Source organism: Staurois parvus, unplaced genomic scaffold (assembly GCF_062004578.1).
Source record: "Staurois parvus isolate SC_StPar_1 unplaced genomic scaffold, SC_StPar_1.0 ptg000047l, whole genome shotgun sequence".
In the NCBI taxonomy this organism is placed as follows: Eukaryota; Metazoa; Chordata; class Amphibia; order Anura; family Ranidae; genus Staurois; species Staurois parvus.
In genome coordinates, this window is record NW_028317843.1 from 1,316,373 (window position 1) to 1,332,055 (window position 15,683).

At 38.4% G+C, this 15,683-nt stretch overlaps 1 protein-coding gene across 1 annotated transcript in view; it reads left to right on the forward strand.

Moving 5' to 3' along the window:
• CSMD3 (CUB and Sushi multiple domains 3) overlaps positions 1 to 15,683 on the forward strand; it is a 1,455,553-nt gene that overhangs the window by 838,362 nt on the left and 601,508 nt on the right. The window contains exon 16 of the mRNA XM_089664334.1: positions 13,865 to 14,059. Coding sequence (XP_089520460.1) covers positions 13,865 to 14,059 — 195 coding nt within the window. The remainder of the gene's footprint in view (positions 1 to 13,864; positions 14,060 to 15,683) is intronic.

Consider the following 15,683-nt stretch of genomic DNA (forward strand, 5'->3'; position numbering starts at 1 on the left):
TAATCTAGTTCCTACATCCAAACATTTGAGGTGGATAGGGGAATCACTCCTGCTGTGCTATTCTGTTCTAACAACCTTGAGCCTTCCCCAGCATTAGAACGCATTGATCAGTTTTGCCAGCTATACCCGGAAGCACTGATTGATCAGTAAACCCTGACAGGTTGGTTGCACAGAAGTCAATTTGTAGATCAACTTCTTTACAACCAGGGTGTTCATACATGGATCAAATTTTGATCAGTCCCTGCTGAACCAGCCTAATGTCTGGCTTAAGACTCTTAAGAAACATCTTTAAATGTGAGAAACATTTAACGATGAAAAGTAGAAGTGTTGCTATGCAGAAAGATCTACTGCTCAGCTGCAGACCTTGTGCCCCAGGACTTCTGACTAGTCTGTAGTCTGTCCACTGAATCACAAATGTGCTCCATAGAAAAAGAAAAGAGAGCCAACCTCCATGATTAAGCTCATTATCAAGTGAAACTAGTACAGAGCAGTTATATGAGACACAATGTAATTTGAATCTCTTTTCATTCTTATATCAATCATTTGAATTGAATAATATCACATATGCTGTACAGTTATATCTAAAATAATGTTCTTTCTTCTATTCATGTCCTAATCAGGAAATATTACAATAGAAAGCTTAGAACTCATAAATTATATTCTGTAAAAATTATTTACATAGGCTCGATATATAGTCTACTCTTGCATTCCAAACCTGGAACAAATTAAATTCCAGGGATCATAAAACCATTTAACAATCTATCACTAGCAGGCTTCAGTATGGTTCAGCACTACTTGAAACTCGTTAAAAGCCTGCTGAAGCTTACTAGCAGTTTGTTTAAAGTGATGAGTTACTATTAAGATTTGTGTTTAACATTACCAAAATGAAACTGAAGAGTTCTTTAACAACTTAGAGCTCTACAAATACTTTGTAAAAGCCTGCCATACACAATGCTCTTATATAAGCTAAAGTCTACTTGAATAAGAACTCATAGAAGAAGGGGGAGGACCTTCTGCTGTGTGTTATTGGCTTGAGTGTCTACATTTCAGCTCAAACTATAGAGATCCTCAAATTTCAGGGGTTTTTTTTGTAGTTTTTCAAAAACAGATAAGAAGAAATTTGAAAACATGTGAAAAGGAGCCTAACATGCTTGCTGTTTGGGAAAGTATAAAAATTAACATGCAATATTCCCTATTATAATAGATTACAGAAGTAAAACTTGTAGATAACCACTATATGTTCTTAATATGTTAATTATATGTGCTTAAATGGAGTTATAACACATGGGTCAGCTCTCTAAGATCTTCCATATGTTTCCTGTGATTAAGGTGTCACATGCTAAACGCAACAAAGCATGAAGACCTATGTATGTGAAAGCTTAGAAAAAATGACAACGAAACAACAGCTGCATTTTTTTTTATTGAATGAACGGGTGGCTCTGTAGTGGAGCCCCCATTTACTCCCTAGGTTAACTAGGCTCAAATACAAGTCCAGTACCCTTTAACTTTTTTTTTCTACAGCTCCCTGAGTTCATGAACATGAGTTTAAAAAGAAAAGGAAAACTACATTTCTCTGCTTCCCTTTCTCAGCAGCTCAGGGAGGCCACATCTGATGATGCAAGTAACTGAGCAAGTGATTTGCAACCAGTGAAAAGGCCCTCCACTGCCAGGACTGGTGTGCAGTCAGCTGGGCAGGAGTCTAATAGCATGCAGCTTCTACAGAAGCACCTCCCCAATTGCTCACCAAAGTATTGCATTTACAGTGGCTTTGTTTTGGTTGGAGTTAAGAAACTTGACAGATCTATTTGAATATTGATGCTGACTTTCAAAAGGATTTCAACCTTTTTAAACCATGAAGCAATAAACCAGTGTTTGCCAAGTAACCTATGATGTGGGTTAACTCAATACTTTTTAAGTTGGGTACAGCTTGTTAAATATGTTATCTTTTTTATTTATGGAAGTGGCCTTGCCCCTAAAAAGTTTAAGATCTCTGTTATGCCAAATTAAATACTCTCAAAGGAACAACTTACATTATTCAAATTAGAATTATAAAATAGTGAAGTATTTAAACTATTATACATGTGCCAAGCAGAAATGGCCACTTATTCCATGAGACAATCCAGAGTACCCATACCACAGGTTTAGAAAAGCAGCTACAAAATATTGGGTTTGGATGTACATTTGGCAAAGCAACAATATCCAAGAATTATATGTGAATGACTTTTTACTGTAGCAAATTTGTAATTACGTACAAATTAGTGATATTCAAATGCCTTTTGTTTCAAGAATCAAAATCTGTTTAGAATTTTGGATTATATTCTAAAAAGCAATCTGAACTGCGGTAGCTATGCCCAAAAAAAGCAAGCAGATGACAAGTCACCAGTATTGCCTGTAGGCTCCCTGCAGATGTTCTTCTCCCCATTACTGGCTTTCTATACCTTGTGCTGCACTTTGTCTCTGTGTGGAGGTAGCTCTATTCTTAAAGGAACAAGGGTTTTCTGCCTCATGTCAAAATGACCCCAATGAAAAAATGAGCAGCACAGCAGTGACATCACTAAATCTCAGTCCAAATCTTACAAAACTAGTAGTCAAAGGCAGCGGTGATTTGATGATCTCACACTGAAGATATACAGCTATGAGGTTCAATGCCCAGGAATTCCTAACCACGGGAAGTGGACTCACATACTTCAGAAGGAATTTATTGCAAAGGTTATTTTTTCATGGTACTTTTTAGGCAACATTTATATTTTTAGATGTTATAGATAAGAAAGCAAGTCTTCACTTTTTAATTCAGGTCCACATCAATGTCTATCTTTTATATGTATCATTTATCTGAAAAAAAAGCCCAGTGATGACTCTCTAAACAAGCATACAGGAGATAATTTTAATGTCTTGAGGCCACTGGTAAAACTATTGCTCCATATAATGTAGTATTATGAGGACTTATTGCAACATGTCTTCTTGGGAACAAAACTGATTAAATAATCAACATCAAATGAAAAAGAAAACAGCTGCACTGCCCATATGCGAGTTGTTACTAGCACAGCCTGAATTGACTTAAACCCGATGTGACACAGAGAAAGCCTTGCTTATTTCACGACAAATCGAGTTTGCCATGACAGAAGTTAAAAATGTTGCTCAAGGCATCCAAGGCTTTATTGGAGTGTTTCATTCACTAATAATTTGTAATAAAGAGTTGTACTGTGGTAGGTGTTTTACTGCACTGCAGTGATGAAGCATATAGCTTAAGATATACATTTGGTATGTTTTTCAAGTCATCGGCTTTTAAAGCAAAAAAACACAGAATACACTAAGTGCATAATAACTGTCAGATACAGATTCTGCCAATATTTATAGAAGCATGGATGTCATCATTTTTAAATAACACGTTTGCATTTTAAGATGCATCTCTGTCAGACTGAGTGAACATTTTGCACGAAGTCTCTAGGCTGCTTAAAAATGACCCTGTGAAGGAAACAGCTTTATACTGTCTGTTGGTTCATTTGCACAAACTTCACACTGTAGTGGAGCTCCTGCCACCAAACTGATTCCACACTTTCAGGACAGGTGTGTGGAATAACAAGTTCTCCTCTGGCTGCTCCTGACAACCCTTATGCCGTTATTGTGTGCTGCAAAGACCAGGGGTCAGCAAGAGAAATCACAGTGGCCACTATTAAAGAATTAAGTTGTAGCAAATGAGCCAACAAACAGGTATGTCTGATTTTGTTTACCCCTTGACAGGGTCAAAATGACCAATGCTGTTGGTAAACTGATTGATCAAAAGGAGTTTACTTTGTGATATAAGTGGAGGTTCTGGGTCTGCATGTTGCTGCGGTTCTTGGATCTGATATATTCATCAGGGTAGTAGGAAAAACATGAGAAACACTCAAATACAGTAATGTCTCCAACTCAAAATCCACCTTCCTTGTTCCATCACTCCTGGTTTGCTCAGAAGGATAGGAAAAAGACTTCCCCTATCCTTGTGAGCAAGCCAGGAGTGATGGAACACATCAAGGAAGGCTGGTTTTGGGTTAGAGACATTACTGCATGCAGTGAATGCACTGATTATTAAAAATACCACAAGAAGAGTTAATTGGAGTCCAGCTGATTTTTCCTATTTTCAATGAAGAGTGGAGATGGACTGTGAAGGCCGGCACCCAGTATGTCCATGTGCAGTAGAGACCAGTCTTGAGTGGAGTTATGTCTCTGTATGTTTCTGTGTAGTCAGAGTAGGCATGGTTGACTTCTTATGGGAAAGGATTGGCCAGTGTCATAAATAGTTAACAGAGACTGTCTTCATGATTAAGATTGTTTTTGAGTGAAATGCGTTAGAGTTAATTTTTGTTGTGGTGACATATCCAGAGTGTATCCTGTCAGTTTTTGATGACTTTTTGCAAGAAGCTGGGACATGCACAAGGTCAAGTGACTGGAGACCAGTTTCAGCTTGGCAGGGAGGAAGAGTACACTTCAGAGCAATGTTTTCTGGACTGTCTACCAATTCTTAAAGATCTCCATTACAGCAGTATATTTATTTGTGATTATTGCTGCTGATGTAATGGCAGATTGAATCAGTGCTAACATACACTCTACACTCCAATCTATCCTTCCAGCCCCATGTCCAATCGCTGGCAAATTCATGCAGGCTCCACTTCCGCAACATCTCCAAAATATGTCCGTTCCTAACCCCGGACGCTACTAAACAACTCATTCACTCCCTTATTATCTCACGACTCGACTGCTGCAACTCCCTCCTCACCGGCCTACCTCATCACAGACTCTCCCCGCTCCAGTCTATCCTGAACTCAACGGCCAGACTCATCCACCTTACCAACCGCTTCATATCCGCCACCCCCCTCTGTCATTCCCTCCACTGGCTTCCGATTGCCCAACGCATGAAATTGAAACTACTAACATTAACGTACAAAGCTATTCATACTATTGCCCCAAACTACATCACCAACCTGATATCCAAATACCACCCAACACGTACTCTTCACTCCTCACAAGACCTCCTACTCTCCAGTTCCCTGGTCTCCTCCTCCCATGCCCGACTCCAGGACTTCTCCAGGTCTTCCCCCATCCTCTCGAACTCACTACCCCAATCCATCAGACTGTCATCTACCCTTCTCACTTTTAGGCGCCCCCTGAAAACCCATCTCTTCAGGGAAGCCTACCCCGCCCTCACCTAACAGCCGATCTCCTCAACTCCTCCCACCACTCCATCACCCACAGCCATTTCCTCCTGTACCACTATCCCCTCCCTCCTAGATTGTAAGCTCCAAGGAGCAGGGCCCTCGAACCCCTCGTGTATTGTATTGTTACTGTATTGTCTCATGTACTGTCCCCCACTATAATGTACAGCGCTGAGCAAACTTTTTGGTGCTATATAAATACTGTATAATAATAATAATAATAATACCATAAATACTTTGGCAGCTATGCTTGATGAAAATCTTTTTTTGCACTGTGGACATGTACCTTCTGTGACAATGCATGAGATCAATCCTTTGAATATACCTCCTTTACAACTGTCAGTGAGCAGAGGTATTGCACAGAGGTGTCAACTCAAACCTTTATCATGGCCACACTTTTTTTTTAAACTCAGATTGTACAGCTTGTTTGCTCTTGTGTTGGTGCACCCATTGACATAAGATAATGAATAGGCTGATTTTTGAGTTTTAGGAAAGGACAGTTCTTTTTAAACAAAAGTACAACATAATGTCAGGAAAAATTTCTGAAGCACTTCAATAAAAATTAAAACATTCCTCTTCACAAGCAAGAAAATAGTGTTCTATACAATTCAGCATTACTATTTCTTTACCATTGCACAACTGTTTTAAAATAATTATTTAAAGAATATGGAAACCCAACATTTCATATTCCTGATAGGTGACATGTGCCTGCTGTACCATGTTCTTGTATGTAAAAGCATCCTGTTCTCTTTGTATTACTTTTGTGTGAAATCTGTAGTGTTCCTGCCAGTCCCTCTGTTTTCCTATTAAAAACTGACCACACTAGGCAGAAGATCACATCATGGTCAGTTGTCTAGCTGTGTTGGGAACAGAAACTCAGCCTGCTCTCCTCCAATGATCAGACTTGTCCTGACACCTCCCCATAGCCATTCACTGGGAAGTTCAGCATGCTGCTGCTTCTCCTCCCCCAGCTCTTCTGCAGTTGACAACATAGGAAATGTGATCACTTATAAGAAAAAATAAGGAAAAAAGTGTTTATAATTTTCTTTTATATCTATACACACGTTTGGCCTTTCGGTTCTATTTCAAACTGAATGGGTTGTTTTACAAGATTAGGGTTTACATATACTTTAAGAGTGTCCCTTTATTTAAGATAGGAATAATTTACTTATAATCAATAAACATTCATATGAATTCTGACATTAATCATTAGCTCTTTTGTTTATTAAGTACATTTATAATGCATAGTTATTTAAGAGCATTATGAGAAAAAACTACAGTAATGACTAGCCAGATATGAGCTATGTTTAGTCTACCATAAACTGAACTGACAGAAGAGAACTAAGGAGTAGCTCAGTGACCAAGGGCACTGACCGTGTCACGATGACATTGAGAGATTTGCTGAAGTCTTCACTTTAAATTCCATTTGTCAGCTTGCTGTGACCTTGGAAATGTCATTTGATTTTTCTATGCCATAGCAACCAAAAACTAGACCAAAGCTTGATTGGACAGAGAATATGTATAAAAGATCACACATGCAGTGGCTGGCTAAATTTAGGTTAAAAGCATACACTGCTCCATTTTGTTTTATCTGCATTTATTCAATATGAAAATGCAGAAAAACAATAAATACTAATGTATATATTGTATATAATAATATAATATATATATACAGTATATAAATATCTTTTCATTTTAAAGCCCAACTTTATTAGGCATTCATTTTAGTTTTCAATAGAGTGAGGAAGAGTTAAAAATTCTGTCAGGTTTTTATTTCTGTCTGTGAGGCTATCGGGGAATTTTTCACTCACTTCCTGTCCCTGTGACATACAAGAAATGGTGGAAATGGTTGTCACCGGAAGGCACAGACAGTAATAAAATCATTGTCAGATGCTCTAACCTTTCCTCACTCTAGTACAATTGTGTGTTATTCTCTGTGGGCAAATCTCCCAAGTTACGACTCAAATGGCAACAGAAATCTGACAGAGGCTTTAACCTTTCCCATTCCCTTTAAGTAGAATTTAAAAACTTCTAGCTGTAGACAGGCTTTAAAGTATATTTATACATACACGCATAGATATGTGTATGTACATTTAGCTGCTTTTCTGGAAAGCAAGTGAGAAAGTTCCAAGTATTTTCATTGTTGCCTTAGGGTAGCTATATTTAATGTTGGGTTAGCTAGGTAGGGGGGCGGAGATGTTGCTTTGATGTGTTTCATGGATAGACTCCAATTCTACAGGAGAGTGATAAGTTCTGTTTTCAAAATGAAATATATTAAAAAAAGATCATGCAAGTAACTCAACACTTAAGTGTCCTGTTGCCTGAAAAGCAACCCCAGTCATGCAGGCTTTCTTCTACACAGTTTTCTATGCTCAGTTATCAATGAACACAGGATGACTTGGTACTGATTGCTCACTGTGTTCCATTCAGAAAAGGAAGGGACTGGTAAATTACATATTTATCGACCCCTTCCCCCACTCTCTATTGGCCTGAGTACCCCGCAGCAGCTGGCAGGAGAGGAAAGCAAACAGCACACTGGGGGGGGACACACACAGGGGGTAATCAGATGTGGGCAGAAAAGGGAAGGGGATCGGTTCGGTGGGGCAGGAGGACAATTACACAATGATTCACTTTGTCTGTGTCTCTTCCGCCAGCAGCTGATAGCTGGTGGGAGGGAGAGGGGGAGAAACCATCTTTCAGGTGTTGGAAGGAGAGACACAGTTAATCTGTAGTTATTCTCACATCCCACTGCACCGATTCCCTTGCTGCGTAGCCCCCCCCTCTGTGCCAGGGACCCTACAGGAGCCCTGGTGGTACCCCCCTATCAGCAGCCCTGACTGCAAGATTTGTTATATCTCTCATGGCCATAGATGGATCAAAATTCAGCCAGTTCAGCAGGAGCCAGCCAAATATCAATCCATCCATGGGCAGATTGGTTGTACTGAAGTTGATCTATTGATTCATTTCAGTACATCTAATCTGTCAGGTTATTTTCTTGTGATCACTGCCAGTGGCTATAGCTGCCAGCAGTGATCACTGTATTCTGCTTGTGGGAAAGGCTCCCCGCACTCCCTGCCAGCAGAATACAATAGTGCAGCGAGAGGGTTTCCCCCATCAACACAGTCAAAATTCAGCGATTTTCATTCCTTCATACCATGGTTGAAGGATAGAAAATTGCCTAATGTATGGCCTGCCTCACAGAAAGTCTGATGTAAAGGCTTGTGAAGTTTAAATGCGAATGGTTGAATAATAAGCAGAGAGATAGGAAGACGCCATATGAGTTTTAGGCCTGCCTGAATTCTTGCTGCAGAACATTACAGAGAACTCCAAGTATGGTACATTAATGGAATACTCAAATTTGAGCACAGCTGCCACATTTTCTGGATACTTAGTATAACTTTACTTTGTCTAACTTTATGCCTGGATTTGCTGCTAAATATAATAATATAATATGTGACATTTGATAAAAGATTCTATTTTCATCTGTTTCATTTCATCAGAACAATGAAATAATAGTTCTGATTGCTGGGTATCCATTGCCGAGGTTTACAGTGGTTCTTTGGCACATTATATAAATCCCATTATCTCCTTTTTTACTTTTACATAACGTGTATATTACATGCGTTGGCTGACTTTGAAGAAAGTTGTTGAAGCATAATCTGTCTACAAATTTTTAAAACTATTTTCACAATACTTTTTCCTGCAGCTTAATTAAAGATATGTGAAATTACATAACATATAAGAATGTTTTCACTGTGTTCTCTTTCAATTATATCACTTTCACTTAAGTTAAGTAGTTATGTGCAATGTTTCATTAACAGCAGTTAGACTGTATTATTATGTATATCTATTGGTTAATAGAACCAGAACTGACAGCTCGCCCACCTAAGGGTACTCCAAGTGCACAATTTGCATCTGCTCACTGATATGAAACTTCAGTTTATCTTTATCAGTACTTGGGGGAAATTCATCCATTTAAAAAAATGTCATTTTGTTTAAAATGAAAGTTACAGTATGCAAAGACAATATTTAAAGTTGAACTTTAGGTACAATAACTTCCATTTAAACATACTATTTAGTGCATCTGTGCCCAGACTACAGACATTAAAATATTTTTATTTTCTTAAAAAGCAGTAAAAGACCTTTAAAATATGCCTACCTAACCTCTCTATCTGCTTGCACAGGGAATTAAAGTGGTATTAAATCCCAAAGTAGCTTACCAATTTAGCTTGCCAATTATTAGATGTCATGGCTGCATTTGTTTTCTTTTAGCTAGTAAGACTGTTGATTTTCAACTTACAGACAGAACAAGCTGTCCAGAAATAGTGGCAGTTAGAGGGTTGAGACAAGCCAATTATCATTGACATAGAGCAGGGGTGTCAAACTCCATTTCATTGCCGGCCACATCAGCATTATGGTTACCCCTAAAGGGCCGGTTGTATCTGTAAGACTAGATGTTCGGAGCTCCCCATCCCCCTTATGTCAGATGTCAAGTGTCCCACCATAAGTCTTGTCCCCACCCTTACATCACATTGCACCCCTTTACCTTGTGCTGCTGCCAAGAATAAGCTGGGGGCAGAGCTGGGAGGGTCTGGAGGAGGAGCAGAGGAGGGCTGGAGTCATCTGCTAAATGCTGAGACTAGTGGAGGCAGAGACTAAGGGATGCTTCAGCTATACGGAGAGGTGCAGGATCTGTTGGAGGAATTCTGTCCTCCTCTCTGCTGCCAACCTCTGATATGGGGGGGGGGGCAGAGATGAGCCTCTCCACAGCTGCATGGAGAAGCACAGGATTTGCCAGAGGAGTTCTGTTCTCCTTTCTGCTGCCAACTACTGAGATAAGGTGGGAGACGAGGGAGGTGCCACAGCTGCAGGAGAATTGTGTCACCAGTGCCACATGGAATGGCCTGGCGGGCCAAATTTGGCCCACGGGCCTTGTGTTTGACACATGTGACAGAGTATAGGCACTCTAAAGCAGCCCATAGATTATGCAATTTTCTTTCCTTCCACCACAGGAATAAAATCACTTTATTCCTCCATCAATACAGTCAGTGTTGATGGGGGAATTCCTCCTGCAGCTCTTTTGTGTTCTGCCTGCGAGCCTTCCCTGCCAACACAATAATCACTGCTATAGCTGTGATAAGAAATAGCTAATAAAAAAAATCTGACAGACTGGTTGTACCCAAGTCAATAGTTGAATCAACTTTGGTACAACCAGCCTGCCCATAGATGGATTGAATCTCAAACAGTTTCTGCTGAACTGGCTGAAATTTTAATCCATCAACGGCCGATTTAATAGAAGAAGTGTGATACTGGCCAGATTAAAGAGCAAAAGAAAATTAATGCAGCCACCACATTTAATGATTGGAAAATGTAATTCCAATTCAATACCACTTTAATTTCATTCCTAAAGATCACATCAAAGATTCTAAAATAATTTACATAATTTTCTAGCAATTTATAACTACCTGCTGCTCGTTTACATTAGAAGGTTGACAGAATGCCATAATCCAGCTGTAATAGAAAAAAGACCTAAGATTTCAGTGCCTCTTTTGTGAAATTTGAAGGTGAACTTCTCCACAATGTCTGTAGCAGCTGTTGCCAATGAAGTCTTGTTTTGATTTGCTTTCATAGCTCATTTTGAATATGTAAATATGTAAATACTTGTGTGCATTGTCTGGGTGCAAGTTTACAATAAAGGATATAAATCAACTTGCTTGCACCAAGTGCTTTTGCAAACTTCCCATTGTTGATTTCAGTGGGGGGAATAATGGTCCATCTTTGGTGTCAGTGGAAGGAATAATGCGTTATATCAGTGGAAGGAATAGTGTCCTAAGGGCTGGATAAAGACAAGCAGAGAGCCACATCCAGCCCACAGGTCGCAGTTTGGAGACCCCTGTTTTTGACCAAGAGTGGGAAAGAAGTTAAATGTTGAGGATTATTTTAGTGATTAAAGCACACCTTACCCTTAATAAAACCACCAACAGAAATTCAGTCTTAATTTGTCCCCTCTGTGGATGGGAAACCTGCTCAGCAATTTACAAAAAAACAACATCATTAGTGGTCACTTTTTTCCTCCTTATTGAGTGCCAGCCTACTAATGACTAGTGCGTCTGAACCTCCCTGTGCTGTTAAACTCATGCAGCCTCTTTGCACCTACTTCCTGCCTACATGTATACATTTCAGCAATGCTATTTCTCTGGACCGTACAGTGCATTCACAAGTTCAGGCAAGTACTACCTGTTCATTGAATGATCACACCCCTTCTGCTGGCAACTTATGCTCAGTAGATAGCTGAATTTATGAAGGCATTCACAAGTCACTGTTTAAAGCTAGTGTGAGTTTTACATTATTACTTGGTTTTGACTTTTCTTAAAGTGGTTGTAAACCCTTACATATATCCAGTGAAGTGACTGGCCTTAGTTGATACACAAAGATGAAACAAATCCTTCTAAATAAGTTGTACCTGTTTATCTGCAGCCATCTATGTTGCACATCCATTCAAAGTGCAGAATTTACACAGGATATATTGGCTCTTAAAAGCAGGGGGTGGGGAGCTGAAGGTAGTCTCTGCAGAGCTCACTGAGAGCTGATTGGAGGGAAGGGACAAACCCCCCTCATATAGCATAAAGGAACAGAGCCAAGGCTGTCAGTCACAGGATGTGTGCTGGAGGTACCTTCCCCATCATCTTTTTTCCCTTGGTGTAAGGAAAACTTGTCAGTAGTGACTAATGCAGATAGAGGAAAGAAGCTGCAGATTTAAATAGCACTTGTTGCTCTGGATTGAGATAAGTACATGCTATAGAGGGATATGATTTGTTCAGAGGTTTACAACCCCATTAAAAGGTTAATCTATCCACATTAATTTACTCCTTGGCGTCTTTTATCTTGCAACTCCCACCATGTATTTTCAAATTTTAAATTGTTGTGCTTCATTTTATGTAATATGATACAAAATACATACATAAATAAACATAAGATCTGCTTTAACTGGGTGTTAAAGATGAGATAGTATATTGGTTCTTGCTGCTGGCATGCATGTCTAGCTTTTGTTGAATAAAAATATTTTTGAAAAATATGTCTGCTTAGCAAGGTATATTTACCTATCAATACTAAAATATGAAATGGATTAGGCATGGATTCCATATGGAAGCCATTTAGAAACCAAATATTTTCCTTACAGTGTAGTGGATTGCTATAGGATTAAAGGATGAAACACAGCCAGAGTACATTTGCCTATGCAGTACTGCTCGCAATGATTTCAACACATATACACAGAAAATGTATTAGGTTAAAGGTATGAGAATAATCAATGTTTATATCCATCGAATTGAACATTGCAGAATGAATGTTATCTTGGAGAAATGTCAAGATACATGTTATGTGTTGAGACTAACTGTGGAAGATGTGAAAAGACCAATGGCATGATCTCAGACTACTAAATTTACAATATTTCCTTTAACGTGACTTTAAATTTTACAAATTTAAAAAGAATGTGTATATGTGCGCATTTCAGTTTGGATTAGGCAATGTTGTCTTTTTTGCTTAGCATTTAACGGGATTTTTATTAAGCACAATTACAATTTCATTTTTTCAATTTACAAAGTTTATGATGACTTAAATTACTGGATTATAGATAACCAGCTCTGTGGTATTCACCAAAAGTCTTCCTGGTGTATATATTTTAAATGATGGTGATTGACTCAGCTACAGTGAATGTTGGATGAATGTCACATTCACTGCTTTAAAAATACACTGATGATGCACTTTTCTCTGTAATTAGAAAAATATTGTTGTTTTATAACATGAAAGTACACAAAGTAAACATATCAAAGATTATGCCAGTTTATGGCAAAGTATTAATTTAATTAATGAGCTTTTGATCATAAAAAATAGCCCATATAGAATAATAATAATAATAATAATGACTATTATTATTATTAGAGTTTTAGGTCATTAAAACTATACTGCTTTTATCTATAATACATTTAAAGTGTAACTAAAGGCAGATTTTTTTTTTCGGTTTTGGAAAGAGTAGAAATGGGTTAGAACCCCTGTTAGGATTTTATTGCTGTCTGTGCCCCCAATAAGGAGATTCACCCTCTCTATTTGTCATGTTTAGCATTATCATTGAAAGTAAAAGTAAAGAAAATTCCTAATTTTGGGTTGTCCCCAGAAATGTAATAGAGGGAAAATCTTCCAATAGGGACTTTAGTTCTGGTGACCTAGGGTCCCCAAGTAATGTTCTCTCACTTCCTGTTTGCCTATGGGACAGGAAGTGAAGGGAAACTTCCAAAATGTGACACAGAGAGCAAAATATAAATATGTCAGGCATTATAACCCTGCCCTGCTTTAGCCAAAATGCAAAACACAGTTTTGCCTTTAGTTCTACTTTAATAGGTTTATAGATACATACGATCACATAGTATTTTGCTCTATACACAATGAAATATTTTTTAGCATAAGTCTAAATAACTTATTTATCTTATAATGAGTATATGGTTACATTTTAAAATTCAAATACTATATTCTTGTAATACTGTAATCTTGGTTGCAAAAATGTATATTGTTTAAAGAACTAATTAAATGTATATTTTACTATATCCTTAGTATGGTTCTCAGACACTATGTATTGCCATATAATAAACAGTTATCTTTATACTCTTGTTTTACAGCTTTTGGTCATAATGAATGCCCTGATCCTGGAATTCCATTAAATGCTCGTCGTTTTGGAGACAACTTTCAGTTGGGAAGTTCTGTATCAGTTGTCTGTGAAGAAGGCTTCATCAAAACTCAGGGCACTGAAACCATTACTTGCATGCTAATAGAGGGGAAAATTATGTGGAGTGGTCCAATTCCAAAATGTGAAGGTGTGTGGACTCAATTAAATTAATGTTTAAATGTTTAATCTTTGTTTATAAAACTGACTTTTGTAAATACAAGTTTTGCAATTCAGATCATACATGGATGACTTGGGTGTCCAGTGTCCTAACATGCAACTGTTCCAACTTTCTAGCAGTTATAAATATTTTCATGTTTAAATAGGTGCCCTGAACACTTGAATTCAGTTTCAAATGGTTAATGACCAAAACTCAAACAAAATGGCAGTTTGTGGCATCACAAAAGTACTGTTTCAACATGCCAAAATGTCTAGAGACCTACAGAGAAATATGTGAGGGCGAAGGCTCACAGCTGCCATGGTCACTCTCTTGCATCTTTGCACATGCTACTATGCTCAGTGTTGTGTGTATATGCATTTTTGCTATATTTGGCCCACTGTTGGCTGAAAACCTTTTTAAAGACTGTGTGTTATAGAATCAGCTACTTATTTTTGTGAATACATCCCTTTGAACTAGACTGACCTTGGTTGCTGACTTTGCCTTCCTGAATGGTTTTCCTTTTCTCTGACCACTATCTACTCAGAACCCTGCTTCATTATTTGACTTTGTGTTTGCATGGTACCTTACTTTAGTTCTTTCACATTGTGGCAACTGACCCTTGGTCTGTTTCCAACAAGTATTCTGTCTAATACATTGTAGTTCCTCTATCCAACTGATTGCTGCCAGTAAGGCCATCTCAGAGCTCATACTCCAGGATTACACTTCTGACGCTTGTGACCCTTGGTTGCTGGCCGTCATCAATCTAATGATGGCTCAGTAAATCTTCTGCTATTTTTGCTCTTAATGCTAGCTCTTGCTTTCTTGAGAAATCCTCTTTACTGTTCACTGGAAACATAAGGATTCTCCACTTTAGAGTATGTAAATGCCAACTGCTATAGCCTCCTTGAAGTGAACAGTGATGGCAATTAGATAGTATAAACTATTATTAGCCTCATAAATAAATAATACATTAGTGAATGGGCTAAAGTATTACAGTGTATGATCATCTACCTCTCTATAGCTCGCCCCCTTAATAGAAAAAATATGCAGAAGTATGAAACAGCTGCTAGTTTGGTCCAAACTCTGGTTCAGACTGCATTCTGGCTGTTCAGAGGTGCAGGAAATGGTTAAACTAAGTGGGTGTTAAGTCAAACTGAACCTCCATTTGAAGTGGGAAGTAAAACATTTAACAGCAGTATTAATACTACTGCTGTAAATGTGGCAGCTTTCTGCTCAAGTTCTGGTTGTTAGAAATCTGGTGACCATATGCTACTCATTGAGTGTGGGAATAATGACATGGATCCCCTCAAATTTCATACCAAGCCCTTCAGGCCTGGTATGGGTTTTAAGAGAGAACCCCACACAACAACAAGGACAAAAAGCATAGGATCAACTTCAAAATCCATACACTTATGTGAGGGGATCCCATGCAATTTTTTTTACACTATCCCCTTTGTTTACATTCACCTGTCAGCCAAGAACCCCCTGCTGACAGCTGAATGTTAAGGTGGGGATATATAATTGGTTGTTAGGACACCAGCAGCTGCATGACTCCCTAACATGTTGCGGTTATCTAGTTTGTTATGAGGTATTCAGGAGATTCAGGTATAGCTTG